The sequence below is a fragment of the Leuciscus leuciscus genome, assembly GCF_965113295.1.
Source record: "Leuciscus leuciscus genome assembly, chromosome: 10".
Classification (NCBI taxonomy): Eukaryota; Metazoa; Chordata; class Actinopteri; order Cypriniformes; family Leuciscidae; genus Leuciscus; species Leuciscus leuciscus.
The window spans coordinates 28,379,241-28,399,284 of NC_138734.1; the positions used below are offsets into that span (position 1 = coordinate 28,379,241).

General features: G+C 35.3%; 1 protein-coding gene across 9 annotated transcripts in view; it reads right to left on the reverse strand.

Moving 5' to 3' along the window:
- Positions 1-20,044, reverse strand: part of shank3a (SH3 and multiple ankyrin repeat domains 3a) — a gene marked incomplete at its 5' end in the record, with an annotated part of 375,301 nt that overhangs the window by 306,172 nt on the left and 49,085 nt on the right. For 3 of the 9 annotated variants that reach the window (XM_082181746.1, XM_082181748.1, XM_082181742.1), the window contains one exon: positions 11,777-12,148. The exons of 2 other annotated variants lie outside the window; for them this stretch is intronic. Coding sequence is in view for 1 of the 7 variants with exons in the window: in XM_082181752.1 (XP_082037878.1) it covers positions 11,777-11,779 (3 nt within the window). Of the gene's footprint in view, positions 1-11,772; positions 12,149-20,044 lie in introns of those variants that run through there. 4 more of the 9 variants (XM_082181751.1, XM_082181749.1, XM_082181747.1 and 1 more) reach the window with 3 other exon arrangements.

Below are 20,044 nucleotides of genomic sequence, written 5' to 3' on the forward strand. Positions count from 1 at the left end.
AGAGATACACACACATGCGGTGAGAAATAAAAGACAGCTTGATTGCATCTGAAAGATATATAATATGAACTCCTCTAGTAGCTCTGTCGAGCCCATGACATTATAAGCAATCATCCATGTGTGGCATCCTTTAACCACAAAACCCTGGCATCCAATCACGCACCCTGGCAGGAAGTTACACTGACCTGTGAGATTCAAGCCATTACTAAAAACAGGAAGGAAACGTGAAAAAAAAGACTCACAAGGTGGAATTCTCCATGCATCATAATAAAACACAATTACACACATCATACAAATCATGTTTGCAGCTGATTAAAGGGTTTCTGCAAGCTATTGAAAATAATGGCGGACTACCGATGAAGAATTTCCAATTAACGTTCTTAAATGAAGCTAATTGAGTACATTGTGTTCAGCGATCAGTGTTAGGTAACCAATGGCAACAGAGCTACTTTGTGTAGTGTCCAAGGCCACAAACACACTGCAAATATGGTTGTCACTTCTCCTGTTGGAGTTTAATATTATTCTGTAGATACAGTCACTGGCATATGTTTAGGATTGACAACCATATTTACAAACAGGTGTGACTCTTAAAGCAACACTCCACCGTTTTTTCATATTAAACTATGTTATTCCCTTAACTAAGACGAGTTGATACATACCTCTCTCGTCTCAGTGCGTGCACTCAATCGCTCTGGTTTGGCACTTGGTTTTATTTTGTGTCACCAACCATACTTGGTCATGTAACTACTCGTGTAACTGTATTTAACCACAATTGTTCGTCTTGTGCTGGTCTGCGCCGCGCCACGTATTACGTCATCACGTTGGAAAGGTCACAAGTCACGTCATCTTTCTAAGTTATTTGTCTGTGTACTCCGGTTCAAAAAGGTAGGGAAGGGGCGAAAAATTGTGTTTTGTATTTTGTTGTTTTATTAACATTAATGACGCAGACAACATCAGGAATATTCTGCTTCTGTCACTTTAAGACCGAATGCACAGACCGAAAAAACTGACAAACATCTGGTTTCTTTCTCAATTGTTCACTTATGACATGACCGAGAGAATAATGTCCGAGACGGGTATTTAGGTGAATTTTTTAACAATTTTGTGTGCATGTGTCCGTTCAAGGGCAAGGAAACGCATAAGAGGAATCAATTCGATGTTTGGAGCACTATCTGAAACGCGCCACTCTCTCTCTCTCTCTCTGCGTGCACGGGCTTCGGGTGCGTACGGCTGTGCGCACTGCTAACGCGCGAGTTGCGATTTGCATTTCTTCTGCGTTTAAAATGGTTTGAATGTGTAAATTGGCAAGACAAAACACGTAAGACGGCCCAGTCTATTGTGATTGGTCTACAGATTGCCACTTGTGTTGGAAACAAAAGCACCTATTACCATATCTGAATTTCAGCTCAGGAGGCTTCCTCAGCACTTGATACACAGTCATACGAACAATGGTGTCGATTTTTCCATATCAACTCCAGTGTGAGTCTTCATGCTTTTTTAGTGCATGCAAAGTGGACTCGACATGTCGACACAAACCAAACTCTTCTAGGCGTCAGCTACAACTACAGTGTTTGAGGGCGGATCAAAGTAGACGTTGTTTGCAGGCAGCAAATGAGAGCCGTATGCTTGGCATTATGCAAATTTGTTACATTGTTACGTAGGTATGTAACAGGAAGTGAGACTGGAATACCGACGACTCGTTTCGGCAGTTCAGAATCGATTCTTTCTTTTAGGAAACAACAACTTTATCTGTCTTACACTTTACAGACATTTTACATTCACAAACAGCTATGTTACACACTGCATTAACCCCCTGAGGTCTACGGTATCGCCGGCGATACCAGCTCACTTTTTTTTTATCAATGTAAAAGAAACTCATAAATACTCTGTTGACTTTGATTTTCCATAGGAGTTTCATACATCAATCGATTCTGTTAAATGTGTATTATTTTTGTGTATACTCACAATAAAAACAAAGTGTTGTGCTTTTTGCCAAATAAAGAAAAATAAACACGAAGCGAGTTCTGCCTTCTCTCTGCCAGTGAAGTCCATTCTGAAACGCGTCCGAAAATGAACAATAACTGAGCGAATACTCAGTCAAACAGGCATACAAAGACACAGGCATGAAGCTTGAATTCTCGTCTTTTAAATGAAGTAATTTATATAAAAAACAAATATCTTCATCTTGTGAAATCTGTATTAAAAGAGAGCGATTCCAGTCGAGCTCATCTCATCTCATTACGTTATAATCGGCCACGCCCACGGAGAGCGCGCGCTATTCAAACGCAAATGACTGAGACGATCCCATACAAACTGTGAACGCCCACATATCAGCTCGAGAAAACACAAGTTTATTCAGATGATAAGTGTAGTTGTCTACACTGTCTCGCAGCGCTGTGAGGAATAATAATAATGGAAAACTTACCTCAGAAGTGCTGGTATTTCGAGGAGCAACGGATGGAATAATGTAGTACGTTTTTTTTTTCATTCTCAAGTAAATCGCGTTTCTGTGTGAATGAATGAACGCAGAGATGCGCTGTTTACCACAACTCGCAAAAAGACGGTTTAAATTTGAATTGCGTTTCTGTGTGTGAATGAATGATCTGCTTTTAGCAAACTATTTTGCTATACTGAGTAAAATCGATTGAAATATGTTGAAATAAAATGTATTTGTATAAGCAACGTATTAAACTGCAAATTAACATTTTATATTCCTTATAATAAAAACGAAAGACCTATGTTACAGACATATGAAAGACAACATTTCGTTGATTAGTTTTGGATAGATTACACATTTTTACTGTAAAATATCTGCCACCTCAAATAAGCTTTTGTTTGCCAATTTTTGCTAATATGTTAAATATAGTATGTTTTGTCAATGTAGGCTATATTCAAAGTTTGAAATATGTATGATAAAATGTATACTTTAGTTTTTACAAAGAAAGATTACACTTCAATTGTTGTTGTAATTGTAACCTTTTTAATAAAAATATATATATTTACAAGGTAGATGTAAACAAATTTTAAAAGGTAAATATAAGCATTTTCTTTAAATAATTTTTATTGTGTTTTATTATTGACAAATTTGGGGAGAGGATACATATTCCAAAACTGAAAATACAGTATGAGAATTAACTGCACAATTAATAGACATGTTTTCCTTGGATATTATACAATTTGCAAGCAAAATTTGTGAAAAAAAAAAAAAATTGACATGCTTCCAACTGTGAACCAATTTGGTAGAATATATATATATATATATATATATATATATATATATATATATATATATATATATATATATATATATATACTGTATATATATTGCTCTTGCATTCTTTCTTGTGGCTATAGGTGACACACCTGAATGAATGGCTCATTAAGTATGCGGGCCCCATTGTCTCCTGAGGTGTGAACCACTACATATGCATGATGCTGTTGAATGGTTGACGCCCCTTGCGCATATTGCCTTTACAAACAAAAAGTGTTTTACAAGATTTAAATCAATGTATTGTGTTATGTGAATGATAAGGGCAGGATGATTTTCACATCATTTTGAAGAAAAAACTCTAGGCAACGACATCAATTAGTCAAAAGTCTTATTGACACGTATTTAGTATGTGTTTTGTGGCCTTATTTCAGAAACTTTAGTTTTTAGTTTTTTCAATAACCATGCATAAACATTATTCTCTCAAAAATACAAACATGTACATGCATGTTGCTCACATATTATGGTAGCCCTGTTTGTGCTAAATAGAGTGTAATTATACCTTTGCCATTAATATGTTTATAAGCAACTGAAAAAAGCACAAATGTCAGGGCATGTCAGAACATCTCAAGGACCCCAAAAACCCCTCAGACCTCAGAGGGTTAAAGGTAATATTTGAAAAAGCATAATAGGGGAACTTTAATGTATTCATTATTAATTTCTTTTGAATGAACATGACTTGAGGAAAACAAAAGTCAGGATATATAAATACTAATAAAGATTAATTAATGTTGTTGTTCATTTTTATATGAATGAACCCTGTTATAAAGTGTTAAAAATATTATCTTTGTAATTAAAAGGAAAAAAATGATAAAAATGCATTTATATTTGACATGTAAAAAAAATTATTTTATTGCCGTAGAGATGTTTATAAAATGATTTTTTTTACAGTGAGTTGTATGGTAAGCAAAATATATTAATAAATAAACAGATTTTAATAATTCAGTTTACAGTGCAACAGGAGCACATATACTGTACACACACACACTCACACATTTCCACACAATTCTACATCCATTGGTGTTTCTCATGCAACATCATATAGCATTTGAGAGTGTTTGTAAAACTTCTGTGCCTTACAGCAGAAAACAGACTCATATCAGAACTGCTTATTTTCATCAAGTAAGTGAATAAAAGATGTACTCTCAAAGTTATGCAGTTATTCACATCTTTAGTCTAGCAGTACACAACTCAATAAGAGGCATTTCTCTTCTCGTGCTTCTAGATCCATGCTTCACAATACAACATCACATGCATTTTTAGAAATGTTAAAGATCAATTTCCCTCCAGACTCTTAGGGTTTTCTTCCTGAAATATTGAACCGGTATAAATACAATGAATTCACAACAGAGGCAAATAACAAAACTAAATAATGCTAGTTTCAATACACATATAAGCCCATAGGTTTACCATCAAAACTTTAAAGGTGTGCATACTATTGCATAGATGGAATAAAAAAAAATCATCAACCACATAATGTTAGTAGAAGGTCAAAAATTTCTATTTCAATTTCTACTCTCTCACTATTAGAATTAAACTTTGTTTGTTTTTATTTTTTTTGCTGTCTTTACAACTCCTATGCATCCTCTCATGTGAAATACTGAGCTTTGTTGCACTTGGAGAAGGTTAATATTAGAGTACAATCTAGTCTACATTAGGACAGGTTCACAAAACAATCCAAGCTGAAATGTGCCGCAAAAAATTATCAGACTGACATGAGAGATATTGTTCCTTCTGGGGTTTAGGAAGAACATTAACTACCCTACTTTGTACATTACTGCTTCACTGTGACATGGGCTGCATTTCTGAATGGGCACTGTACATGTGGGTGTATTTATGTATTATGTATTTATCTAGCTGATAATCGTGTATTGTATGCATTTATCAGAAAACGACTCATGCGTGTAGTTTTGTTCCAATAAATGCCCTTTATGTACTAGGAAGGAAGTTCTGAAAGTTATATCCAACTTTTATTATTTCAAATGTTCAAGAATTTTTTTATTTCCATAATATTACCCCTTTAAAGGGTAGAATATTAAATTTCAGACACACATAGCAGTCCGTAATCTCACTAAACTAAGACACACACCAAAACTGCTGTAGCAAGTTAATAATAAGCCTAATTTTCAAAAGCCACAGAACAATCTTACACAAAAAGGGGAGCTTAATACAATCCTCATTAAAAATCTCTGACTGGGAGTTTATCCCACATTTAAGCCACTCTAGAGAACAGGCTCTTGGCATTAACAATTAACATTCATTTTGTGTTGTAAAGTATAATGTGAATTTGCAGGAATAGCCAGACGGAGAGAGACAAATTCATGTAATCCTCCATAAAAATCATACAGTATATACATTTTTGTTTAACATATAATCATAAAAACCTTGCAAACTGACTAGTATACACACTGCATCCTATTGAAGTATTATGACTAGTATGATAGTATGCAATTCTGAACATAGCCAGCTGATATAGCTGAAAATCAGGCTTTCATGTTGTTAATCAGTGTATTTTTTCCATCATGTATAGTGTAATACAAAATATTAAATTTTTGGTAATATTTCATTTATTTTATTTATAAAAGCTTTAACTAATTCTACAACATCCAATTGTTTAAAAATAACTTATCTTATAAAAAAATGTGTGTCCATAAATCTAGTCAATTCTGTTACTGTACTTTAGCTTTAAATTGGTGGAATATCTCCCAAACTAATTAAAATACAGGAAATGATGTCACTTTCCCTCACTGATAAGATCTGAAGCACTAAAGGTATGTGTGCTCTCTCTGAGAAAATATTTTAATCTAAAAAGTTCTTACACCAAGAGTTATTTTGTAAAATGTCAAAACGGTTACCACAATATCAAAAGGAAAACAGAATGCATCACTGATCACTGATCACACACTGGGTTGTTTAAAAGTCTTTTAATCATGATTTCATTAGTGCCATGTGCTCTTAGTAGGGCTGGACGATTTTGGAAAATAATCTAATTGCGATTTTTTTTACCAATATTGCGATTGCGATTTAATATGCGATTTTTTTTAAGTTCTTTATCTTTTCTATTATTCAACAAAAACAAGCAATAAATCATTGTAAAATAGAGAAGGGAATCTTAGGCACCTCATGAGCCGATACATTTTTTTTTTTTTTTTAATTGATCTTATTAATAAAACTTAAAATATTTAATTACATAATTATAAGTAGGCCTACTTATAATAATTACACATTAAAAAACTAAATTAATACAATTACATGTTAATAATTTTAACAAATATAGCTTCAAAACAAATAACAAAGAGGGAAAAAAATATTACAAGCAATAAACAAAGAGTGCTTTCAGTATTTAAGTAGGCTGTCTGAACGTGTTCATCTCTTTTGAAATTACAAGATGTGGTTTGTCCTGTTTGTTTAATAAAGTGTCACATTACTGGTAAATTCGTGTCATAAAAGCATTTTGAGATGCAAACGTAGCCTACATTTAACCACGTAGACTCGCTCACAGCCGCATGCTCAAACGCTCTTCGCAAAGCGCACGTGAGTATTTGAAATTGAAAGCACCTTCTGTCGGTGATTTTCATATTTTTAATAAGCCAACTGCACTCCAAGACATATGATGCCTTCGTAGAACATTTGTAAGTAAAATACCGGCGGGCGAGCGCGCACTACTGAAGTAACATCACGCAGACCGCGCGTATCTCATATCTTGCGCAATGAAGCCCGCGAATGTCCTTGTAACTCGCTTCAACTTTTCCGAACTTTATTAAAGATTATTTCTCGTAAGGTTCAAATGGTGTCGTGTGTGTGTGAGAGAGAGAGAGAGACAGAGGAATTAGAAGCAAGCAGAATATGGTTGTTTATAAAGCACGCGCGTCGTACACGTCTGTGTTTAAAACTAAGCTCAGACATATACAATACAGAATCGTTGGAGAGAATCTATAACACAATATCACATAAATTAAACATAAACTGTTATTTCCTGTAGCCAGGTCTATATGTGTCGCGTGCCACGTTGATGCTTCATCTGCAATACAGACAGGTTTACTCTCGCGTGTCACGTGACCAGACTATAATCGCAGCTTTGCGGTTTAAAAAATCGCATTTCATCACATCGCGATATTATCGCAAATGCAATTAATCGTTCAGCCCTAGCTCTTAGCATTTATAAGTGGACTTTTTGGCAAAAAAGTTTCAAATTGTCAATTCTGTTACCGTCAAACTACCAAAGTAGAGTAACAATGTTGACAGTATGTAACAGAATCGACAGTAACAAAGTTGATCAACAATACTATAAAGAAATATGCCATAAAAAAAAAAAAAAGGAAGTAACTGTTTGGCAAGCACTGAATTATTAAAATGAAATATGTTTTCAATAAGAAGTCAGTGAACATTTTTTTTCCTTAACTTTTAGAAAATGAAAAATGTATCTCCAATTATAAAATCACTCATATGCTTAAAGCATTGCTGTTCTATCTACACCATCACAACCCTATTAGCGTCCTCACATTTTTAAATGCCAGCTTTACGATAGCGTGCACGCGTGAGCACCTGTATGCATATCTGATTTTATCCAGCCCCTGCGGCTCTCCTCTGCTCTAAAAATTAAACACATTCATTACGATCATGTTTGTGTTGAAGTCAATGCGTAACAATTACAGCTGAGAGACATCCACCAAGCACAGAGCAATCTCCCGGCCAATCATCCACGTGCTGCTATAGGGCTCCAAGAGGAGCTATGCCAATAATATCAGTGTATATCAGGGATGGAAATTAGCACCCGCCACCAGCCAAATGCGGGTGATTTTGTGTTGTGGCGGGTAAATTCGCTTCACCTACCGGCCACCGTGGCGGGTAAATAAAAATATACTGTTTCACACAGACGGCGGACACTTTTAGAGGACATAAGTGTACGCTGAAATAAAGTCTTTCACCTCAGAAAAAAGGACTTTCTTGTCCTGTCACGTCAGCCGTTATCCTGTTCTCATAGCGAACACTCTTCAAATGCACGCGCAAATGTGGCGGTGCGCGCTGTGTATCGCCTCACTGTATATAAAGTGCAAAATAAACTAAGAGCATGCAACGCCGTTACGTTGTAAATTACACAAAATAAAAGTAATGCAGGGATGATTTTCATACTATTCACCAGGAGCAGTTTCCATGGTTCATTAACAGTTATTGTTAATATTGTGTATTCACCATGGTAACTGTCGTTTCCATATTAACCCCAAAATGCCACTTTATTTTTCTTTGTGTTATTTTTTATATTTTTAAATGACTCTAGTGGCTCATACCAACATTGTATTAACAAAAACTAGTTTGGAACTGCTATTTAATAGCTTTAGCATAGGCCTAATGTTTATTTATTAGTACTAGTCTTTACTATTAGTCATATTCTTACAATTTATGTTAAGTAAAGGGGGACAGTAGCCTACTTGTGTGTGTGGAAATAGCCGGTTTCAATAAAACTACTTGTGACATGTCATATTTGGCTTTGACTTTGACTGAACATTTGCTCTCACTTTGCGGAAAAAATATCGGGATATATCTCGTATATCGATATTCAGCCTAAATAATCGGGATATGACTTTTGGTCCATATCGCCCAGCCCTAGTTTCATTGTTGGGACTAAAAACCTAAAACTGGAAGCCATAAAAGACCACGAATCATTCAAATGCCACATCCAGGTAAAAAAGAGAAATATATATAAGAGAGAAAGAGAAAATGTCAGTATTTCATTGAGACTTGAGATTAAATAAACTGCTTAAGTATTGTAGATCTTGTAGTATTAATTTTCACATGCAGTTACACATTGTCGGTTAAAAACAAGAAAGTGGCTGGTAAAAACATTGAGTGGCTGGTAGATTTTGAAATCCACCAGCCACAGTGGCCGGTGGACAAAAAAGTTAATTTCCATCCCTGGTGTATATATTATGTAATATCCGACAAAAAAAACCCCAGTCCCTATGCATTCACCAATTGTTTTGCTGACTGCAAATACACCTCCCCACAGCAGAGAGAGCTGAAAGCATGAAATAGCTTTCTAACAAACAGAACACGGACGTTTTTTTGTGTTGTGCCGTTCTTCACGGTTCACAGTGTTGGAGCTGAACAGTGGTTGAGCTGTGACCTGTAGATGAAAAGAGTCTTTGCTCCATACAAACACATTAGCATGGTCAATGACAACTTGTGGTCATGCTGGATTCACGCTATTGTGCATCAATTTCCATAAAAACCAATAGCAAGAGAGACTGGGCTTCTATTCTATTCTATGCTTATATTATTTCAGCATTCTAACAATTTGTAACTGGAGACCCACATGTACAGTGATCTGTGGGATTTTTCAGCCAATTTATGGTCTGCCAGGTAAAAAATAAAATAAAAATCAATGAATCTGATTGCTTAGAAAACTAATAGCACACCGCGCCCCAACAATCTATAGATACAACCTCAACTATTTCAAAAACAAAATCACAGTATCTGATCCTATAAGTGATCAAACTGTAAATCTGAGGCTTTAAAATAGTTTCATGCAAAGGACCCCCAAATATTTAGCAAGCACAAAAGCAGATATGTAATTTTATGCATAGACCTATTTTTATTGTGAGAAAATAGTGTGAATTTTTATTTTTTATTTTATTTTTTGCAAAATTAAATTAGCTTTTGTGTTGACTCCGTATTGAAGCAAAAGTAAAAAAATATAATTTGTATTAAGATTAGTGTAACTTTTTCCACCCACAAGTAATGTTAGAAAAATGCCAAACTAACTCTACTAAATTTGTACAACATTTAAATCCGCAATAAAATTTAAAGATAAACACAATGTTTCCGCTAATAAAACTGTATTCCGATATTTTTTACAGTAAAAAAAAAAATGGAATATAGTTTTATTGAGGGAAAAACATACATGTAAATACAATAAAATGATCAGAATTAATTTAGAATCAATTTAATTTTATGATTTTTGACCAGTTTTTAGAAAGCAGAATAAAAATGTAAACCATTTGACCAAATAAAAAAATTAAATAAAAACATTGTTTTACATTTTTTTTTTAACATTTTAAGTCAACAGATTAATTTTTTTCTTAAACATTTTAGATTTTTCTTTTTTTTCACTCAAATTTTCTGCAGACCTCATTTTGAAAAACTCACTTGTTTTGGGCTCGTGGCCAAATGTGTTGAGATTCCCAGGACACATAAAGAACCAAAAGACAGAAAGGGGCTGATGGGAGAGATAGCCAAAGGTCTTCCCACATTCCTTTACCCAAAGCAAAGCTTAAATTTCAACCAAAACTCTCAGACAAGGAAAACAATGACCCATTAAGTCCGAGACTCGACCATTTAGCATTTTGGTATTGAACATATATCACCGTTGAACAAGGTTCCACTGAAACCAACATGTTAGGTAACAGATGATGACAAATAAAACAATTGACACGGTTTGCCTGACTTGATTCACAGACATTTAGCATGAGAAATGCGTTTAGCCTAAACCTCTAATTATAAAAGCAAGTAAACACCTGGTCATTCCGGACACGTTTAGGAAAGGGTGGCATTTACGGGCGAGATGATTGCAGAAGCTGCATTAACTCTCATTCTGACAGATGTTTCATAAGTGTCTGGAAAAGCCTATGATTGCCGTCAAAAGCCGCTAAATGCAATTAGCCTGCTAATCAAGGAGCCAAAACTGTGGCGGAAGTCATCTACGGCAAACGCACTGTGTCCAATTATTTACCTCTCCTACATTAATGCTGACAGATAGTACTAATGAAGCCAGCACCACAGGCTGGGAGTATGTGTGTGTGTGTGACGGAAACAGAGAAAGTGAGAGAGGTAATAAGCCTTAAATACGATTAGTGGGACGCGTCTCATAAAGATGACCCATGGCTGCAGAGACTCCATTGCACTGCACTGCAAATAAAAGCAAACCTGAGGCAGGCGGTGAAAAGACTGACATTATGACACCATGATAAACACTAAAATAATTAGTGCTGCTTGCTTACTCATTATCATGGATGATACTACCTCATTACTAATATTATTGCTCATACCGAGTGTTAGGGATTTGAACAAACCCCTAATCCTATATTAAACCTCATAACTCATCCCACATTGTTTCTGCATAAGAATGATACCTCAAATCATGCGGCTTGTTGAGGAGAGGGTGTGATATTACTTGTATAAGGGATCAGATAACACCAAATACGGACAAAACACCAAAACTTTAGTAAGCAACAACCTAGCAACATTCAACAACCAACTATACTGTGTAGTATATGTTACAGTTTGCCGTTGAGTTATGGAATCCAGCTCGCAACTTTTAAGTTTCCTCATAATTTCATCTCCTCAATCTGCTCCTACATAATTAAGGGGACTGAAATCAATTTCAGAATTGTATAACCGTTGTGTTGTTTTATATATCATCTGTATAACTGAACAAGAAGTGAGGCTTTTCATCAAGAAAAACTTCTTCACTCTCTCTACATGCCTTATACAAAAAGAGTAAACACTCACCATGGATAATAGTTAGCTGTCCAGAGTGGGAGTCCGTTTTACAACATGTGTACGCACTGTTTGACATCGAAGATGAAAGCATGAATCTAATGTATTTCAGCGAGACAGAGAGTGTGTGCACATGAGAGACAAAGAAGGCTAAACTATATGCATTTCCGTGGGAAACTTTCTACCCAATGTGTGCAGTCTTTATTTACTTATTAACAAACAGCAAACAGTCCTTGAGTTTACTCTGTCAGTGAGTGACAAGAACAGTTTGAGTCAACAACAGAATGTAGGACGGAAAAGAATAGATCCGGATCAATCAGACCCTCATAAGCCAGAAAACTATAAATAAAAGCCAATCACTGATTCTTAAAACGTGGAAAAAGAATTAAGGATTTATTTGGTATTAATCCGTTCAACATGTTTGGTCCTGCTGCTTCTATTTTCTCACAAAATTGTGTATTTTCCCTTGCTTGTCAATCAGTGCGCGTGTCTACGAAGCCCTTAAAGGGACATGGTGAAAAATATGAGCATTTCAAATGTTTTTGAGTTCCCTCGCAAAACCTTTACGTTCCCCCGAGAAACTTTGCATTCGCTCGCAAAACTTTTGTGTTCTTTGAGAGCGAACGCAAAGGTTCTCGTTTTTTTTTTCTACAAATCTTAAGTTGTGTTAAGTTAACATCATGGTTCTGACACAAACTAACTTGCTAAATAGCTAAAACTCAGCGTGTGACATTATAACAAGATAAATATGAAAATAACACCTTCAGGGTGAAGGATAATATTAATATCTCCTGATTTTATAAATAATTCCATGAATCTGATGGTATTGATAAAGACTATAAAGACATTTGAAATATTCCAAAAAGAGTACATTTGTTATTAATCCTCTAGTCAGAAGTAGCCTATTGTTTCTTCTATAATAAACTTAATATTCTGAGTTATATTATAAATTTTGATAGAGTAAAGAGAAAATAAACTGTTAACACTACAATAAGGTCTCATTTACAGTATTAAAGGAGTAGTTCACTTAAAAATGAAAATTCTGTCATCATTTACTCACATTTACTGAATATTAACCAAACAGTTGATGTACCCCATTGACTTCCATAGTATTTATTTACCTATATGTAAGTCAATAGGGCCCATCAACTGGTTACCGACATTATTTAATTATCTTCCTTTGTGTTCAGCAGAAGACAGAAATTCATACAGGTTTGAAACAACTTGAGGATGAGTAAATTACAGAATTTACATTTTTAAGTGAACTATTCCTTTAAAATGAGTTTAAGCATTAGCTAACATGAACTCATTAAAATAATAATATAATATGAATATAAATTCTTTGTTAATAAAAAATAAAATTGTTAATGTTAGCTCACAGTACATTAATGCTAACAGATCTAACTTTACTCACACATGTATAAAATCATATGTTGAAATTATAAGATTGATAAATGAAGCATTGTTAACAAATGTAGTCAACTGTGTTAAATGAAACCATATCGTAAAGTGTTAAACAAATAAAATGGTGCATTTGTTAAAAACATCTATGATCATCTCTGATAAATATCAGTGGATCGATATATATATATATATATATGTATATATATGTATGTATGTATGGAATTAGAAGTGTTGCTATTTAGAAACTCACAGCAGGTATGGGTTTGTTATGTCTCATGTCTCAAGGATCAGTGCAATATTTCACCTTCTCAATTCGTTTATTGGGGAGCTACTTAGGAGTGTGTGCGATCCATTGTGCTAAGGTCTTCTGTTCTGTAGTGGTGTTATTTGTGGGCAGGGTGAGCGCTTTCTCACTGTGACATTTAAACCCGGCAGTGCAGTGAGTCCTGCACTCACTTTAATTGAAACAGATGGAGAATCTGAGGCACAGCCGGAGGGCACGAGCTCTGAGCCTGTGCACACACACACACACACACACACACACCACCGCTATACATATATTGCATTTATCTGCTAAGACAACCATCACAATTACTATTGCTCATACTTGATCTCTAACATCAGTATTAAACTCTGGCATACAACTTGTCTCCTGCAATGTTTGCGCTAGGGACTTGAACAATGAATCTAATTATGTAGCTTGTTGTGCCATTACTTTTCTAAACAATATAATTTACGATTAAAGCATGGCGGACATTAAAAACGAGGGGAAAAATCCAATAGACTGACATTTAAGGAGTCACGTGAGCAATATCTAAAGACCAGAATATATTATTAGAGTACGTTTTTTTTTAGCTTAAAATCACTCTGAATACTTGAGTTCTCACAAAGGAAATGCCCTAGCATTGTGAAATTTTGCCTGGAAAAAATTACACATTTTCTTCAGGATAAAAAAAAATTATTAATCTATGGATTTCAAACTTTTGACAGTAAATCAATGCCTTAGCAACCAGCAAGTAGTGTGTAGTAGACATTTCAGTTCTCCCTCAGAAGTACACACAGCAGATTGTCTAGTATTCTAGTAATCAGATGAGGGTTTTTTGGCTCGCTGAGCTGCAAATCTAACATGGGTTAATTTTCTTCAGGTTAAAATCGAGAATTTATAATATTTCATTTTCATTTCTAAACCATTTTTGAGAAATAATTTATTACTAAAATGTATTACTAAATCATTCAATAAAGTTTTTTTTTCCTTTTCCCTTTTAAAACAAAACCATGATATACAGTATACTGATGCTGATCCAAAGAACCCTAAATTGTAACCAACAACTTCTTTAATCTTCAAATAACCAAACAGCCAGCTCAAGAATTTGATAAAGCAAAAAAAAAAGAGGATTCTCTGGAAGACTAAACCCAAGAGCCACTGAATAACCTTTAAGGCTGATTTAGTTTCTGAAATGTCTTTCTTGTAAGCATTATAAAACACCATATTAAGGTCTTTTATAAAATCATAGCACTTCATTGTCTATATAAAGTCAGAAATCCTATACAACAATCACCACCACGTTTGTTCTTCGATGGAAAACAGACTCAGACTGGGTGTTTCAAAGTGCACTCAACCACAACAAAAACAGACCTAAAAAACTTTGAGAAAACAGAACTGAACATATCTGACAACTCTTAAAGAGCCATCAACTGAATGAAACCAGAATTTAATGTTATATCACACTTTACCTTGATTACGAGCAGAATTTAAACAAAATAATCCAGAATGTCTGTTTCTTTCTGTTGCAAAAGGTTGTACTTCAGGAGCACAAAGTTCGGGCATAACTCGACTCCATCCGCTAACTGACTCCAGTGACCATCCAAGAGAGACCGAGAAAAGGGAGGAGGTGGAGGAGGAGGAGGAGGAGGTGAGCTATTCACCTGTGGAGCAGCGATCAGACAGCGATCAGCCGCAGCATGAGACCCATTGAGAAAGAGTCGTGAAGCTGGTCCCAGGTCAGTAAGCAGGCCGCTATGAGCTCACATTGCCCTCCTGTGTGTAGCTGATAGCGGGCAGGGTAAGAGGATCTGTACTTAGTCAGGGATGAAAACAATACCTGCTTGCTCAGGCTACATCGCACGATGGGGGTGGTTTTTCGTTGGTGGAGGGGGCAGTCAGTGAAATAGACCTGTCAAAACATTGCTGTTATGTGAAGATAGGCTTCGTCTTTGACCATACACACAAGCGGAGAACAAAAGCAACTATTTTCCTTCTTTGCTAAATTGCTGCAGTGGGCTGCCAAAAGTCCAAGCTGAAATACGCACACATAATTTTCAGTTGAGTCACATTTCGGTTAATATATCTAAAGTGTTTGTGCTGGAAAATGCGTGCGAGTGTTGAATGAGAACAACGTGTCTTAAATTTAAATTCTCAGAAAGAATGGTAACGTACACCTTCATTCATTATACATTCTTACTTCCAGTCCCTCTTTGTATCCGTCTCTCTAGTGTTCGGAGTGGCGGTCTACTCATTTGCTGCAGTATGCACAATGAATACTGTACAATGTACTGATGATGGAATGCCCAGGTGACATACTAAATTTACTGAAATGTGCAGTAATCAGTCAGAGCACAAGAAATACTGGATCCCACAATGCATTGTTCTCAACTTCATTTTCCATTGTTATAACTCCATATTTCCAGTTTGCCTCTTAAATCAGAAGCAATAATCAAAAGTGAATTTCAGCGTCTCTCTTCGGACTGCCATAAGTTGAAATATTTTAACACAAAATTGGTAAATATCCTTTTTTTTTTTTCGCATCCTGTCAAAATCAGTAAGTGTACAGCAATGCTAGCAAGTTCACTTCCATTTCAATTGGCTGAGCAGCCCGAAAATAAAGCAATAATTCACTTACTATTACCATATGTGAGAACTTACTATAAAATTTAGGGCCAGTAATGTTTTTAAGAAATTAATAACTTTTATTCAGCAAGGATGCATTAAATTGATCAAAAGTGACAGGAAAGTAATTTATAATGTTACAAAACATAATTTTTATTCATCAAAAAATCCAGAAAAAATGTATCACATTTACATAAAAATATTAAAGCAGCGCAACTGTTTTCAACATTAATAGTAATAATACATGTTACTTAAACACCCTATTATAATGATTTCTGAAGGATCATGCGTCACTGAAGACTGGAGAAATTATGTTGAAAATTCAGCTTTACCATCACAGAAATTAATTAAAATTTTTAATATATTCAAATAGAAAACAGTTATTTTAAATTGTAATAATATATCACAATATTATCTGCTTGGTGTTTTTTGATCAAATAAATACAGCCTTTGTGAACAAGAGATTTTCAAAAACAGTAGATTGTTATAAAAGCTTGATTTGGTTGAATTAAGAGATAATACATTTTAAAATTAAGTTTTATTTTATGTTGTTTTTTTTTGAGAAAAGGGGAAGACTTGTTAGTGTGTAATTGTGTTTTATGTTCAATTACATTGGAATTATTAGAACCATTTAAATTACAGTGTGTTACCATTGTGGAGAAGAGTGGAGCATTTGGTTAGGCTGTGGACTGATTCAGTTACCTCAACTGCTTTAGGTGAAGGAACAGGTGAAGGATTTGCTAAGAGCAAATCTTAGCATTTAAAGGTGAACTAAGTAACTTTTTTACCTTAACTGAACAGCTTCGGAGTCATTGGAATGGTTATATTACTTATTTCGGGTTGAATGGTGGTCGTTTCGCACCCCCCTGGTGCCCGTAAGCGGAAAATCCGCGTGATATCAGGTCTCGCGATGTAAACAATTGCTTTATGGCCAAAAGAAATCAGCTAAAATGGTGTCATTATTGCGCTCCCTCACGCTGTTCAAACCCGAATGAAGACGACGTTTTAAAGAATGTCCCATCTGCTTTGATGTCGTTGATCTACTAGCCTCTGGTGTCTGAGAATCGCCAACGAGTTTTTACAACAGTGTTGTCAAATATCTATTCCGAAGCTGTGGGGGGAGCTCTAGAGAGAAACCTGCGAGCAAAAAGCGAGAACACAGCGAAGAAATCCCGAAACTACTGAGCCCTGCTTTAAAGGAACACTCCGACTTTTTGGGACTTTAGCTTATTCACAGTATCCCCCAGAGTTGGATAAGTCCATACATACCTTTTTCATTTCTGTGCGTTCTGTAAGTGTTATTTGACGCACCCACCGCTAGCCTAGCTTAGCACAAAGACTGGATGTAAATGGATAAGGTAGCATACTAATCCCAATAAGTGACAAAATAATGCATACATTTTCCTATTTATGTGTTGTTATCTGTATAGTCACAGCGTGTACAAATAACAAGGCTATATGAGACAGAGACCATTTTTAATTGTATAAATACTGGGAACTATATTCTCACTAGGCGTAGGAGCACAGCTACTTGAGCGGAGTGGCTACTTGGGCGGATTGGCACCCCTGAGTGATTAGCGCAGCACACGAGACGCCCTGTGGTGAGGAGAAGTGTGCTCGTGTGCTGCGCTAATCACTCCGCCCAAGTAGCTGTGCTCCTACGCCTAGTGAGAATATAGTTCCCAGTATTTATACGATTAAAAATGGTCTCTGTCTCATATCCTCCTGGGACCCGAGAATAGCCTTTTGTCCACTGTAGTGGACATTATATTTTAGTGAATTTCTCTGACATCATACATGTCACATGACACAACCTGTGTGTCCTGTAAAGAGCACATTCAGGACTTTTCAGAGATACCAAATGTTTGGAGGTTTCACCATGAAAACAACTTCTCCTTGGTCTTTAAAAATGTCTGACATTAATTTAGTGATCAAATGTAGCATTCTTATGGAAATATGATAATATATTGTAATTATAATTTAAATTGGACTACTTTTCAAATTGTATTTCATAAAGCAACATCTCAGGAAAATGTTAAGGTGTTTCAAATAAAAAGAATACTTTCTGTTACAGAACAGGGCATTGATTTCAAACGTGTCCACTGTAGAGGACACCAGGACTTAAATCATGTTTATCAGGCATTTTAGGAGACACAACAAGTGAATATGGAAATAAATTATACATCAATATTCCTATGAAATATTAGATATTATTATTTAAATGTTGCCAATTATTACTCCAATTATTACACTTCTTTTTTCATTAAATGTTGCTCCAAGAACACGTTAATGTGCAAATTAGATACAGTGTATAGATACATTGCATTGAATGGGAATATTAATTTACGGCCATTTTAGCCACATATTGCATAAAGTAAAATGGTGTATCAATTCATTCCGTTATTTCTTTCATAACATAGTTGAGAATAATCTTTATACAAATTTTGGTTGAAAAAATCCTGAAACCCCAAAATGTATTGGTGATTGAAAAAAAAATCCCGTTGGTTTTGCCTATACATATGATTTCTTGTCATTTTATTTTTTAAACAACTTAGTCCTGGCGTCCACTACAGAGGACTAGGGGTGACCCCGAATAGTCGAAGATTCGATGCTTCGATAGGAGGAGCCTGATTCGACTACCGATCTCACGGTCGAATCTTCGCAGAGGTGTTATGAAACGAGGATCATGCCACTTTGGCTATATGAGGGCGCTCAATGTCTGATTTCACATAGAACTAGCTTTTATGTAAATACGTTAATATTCAGCCTATTATGATAATGCTGTAGGCCTATATAAAAATGTGCAAAGAAAGAAGCTTTTAATAAATATTTTTTAACGTGCGTGAATAAATCCAAACACCCCGTGACAGATTTAAGTTTCACTTTCAATCCGTGACCGACAGAGGAGCGTCTTCGCGGCAAGGATTTAAATCTTTAACAATGTCTGGGATAAGAAAATCTAAAGTGTGGATGTACACCATCAGAAAGGATATTCTCCAAGGCTGGATTTAGCATCAGGAAAACCATGATCGCACTTCTGCCGGCCACCGTTAACATGTTTCACGCATAGACTGGGTTTCACGTTAGAATGTATTTTATCCGCGCGCACAATTTGAAAAGACTCCAACGGACAGACAGAGTGAAAGACTTTCAGGATTTGTTCTCTCGATCAGGTACAAGTGATTTCAAAACTTTTCAGCCGGTTCTAATTTTATTTTTGGATGCTGTGAACATTATTAGCTAAAAAGACTGCCTCTCCAGTTTAGCATTTATTGCAAATTTCTGCAGTTAAAAAGACAAAGTTGAAAATTCTGGCTACTATCGTTATTTTAATAATTTCTTTATTTTTATTTTATTTATTAATCTGTCAGGGTTATCTAATCTAACTATTTGTGGCTTGTGTTTTGAATATATGTTCCCCTGCACTTTAGGCATTTTGCACACATTTGCTCCTCATCCTGTGACTTGAATCTGATTTATTTCGTTTTGTATTTTTATTTATTAGAAAGGTATATTCTGTTCTAATTTAATTTAGTAAATTAATTGTTTATTTTTTCGGTGCATCGATGTGCTGTAGGCTGGCCTGCTCGCACAGGTAATTTAGCCGATTTAATTTGATTTGCATGTGAAATGCAAATCTGCAGTGTGGCCTTTCTGGAGTTATTTATGTTATTTCTTAGTTTTATTGATCAAAAATGTTTTTATACATTTTCTTCTATATCTTTGTGTGATTTTCTGTACATCGCGGCTTTGAAACGTTAAAGCCCCGCCCCCATACACATGATTCGACTATTAGTCGACTATGGGCAAGACATGACGATTCTGATTCGACTATGAAAATCCATAGTCGGGGACAGCCCTACAGAGGACATAACATAACGTATGAATAAAATATTATTTTTCAAAAATGTTTTTTTACCATTTGTTTATTGTGCTCTAAACAGTGTGATGACATGGAAAAAAACTACATTCAAAACTTTTTTTTTCTG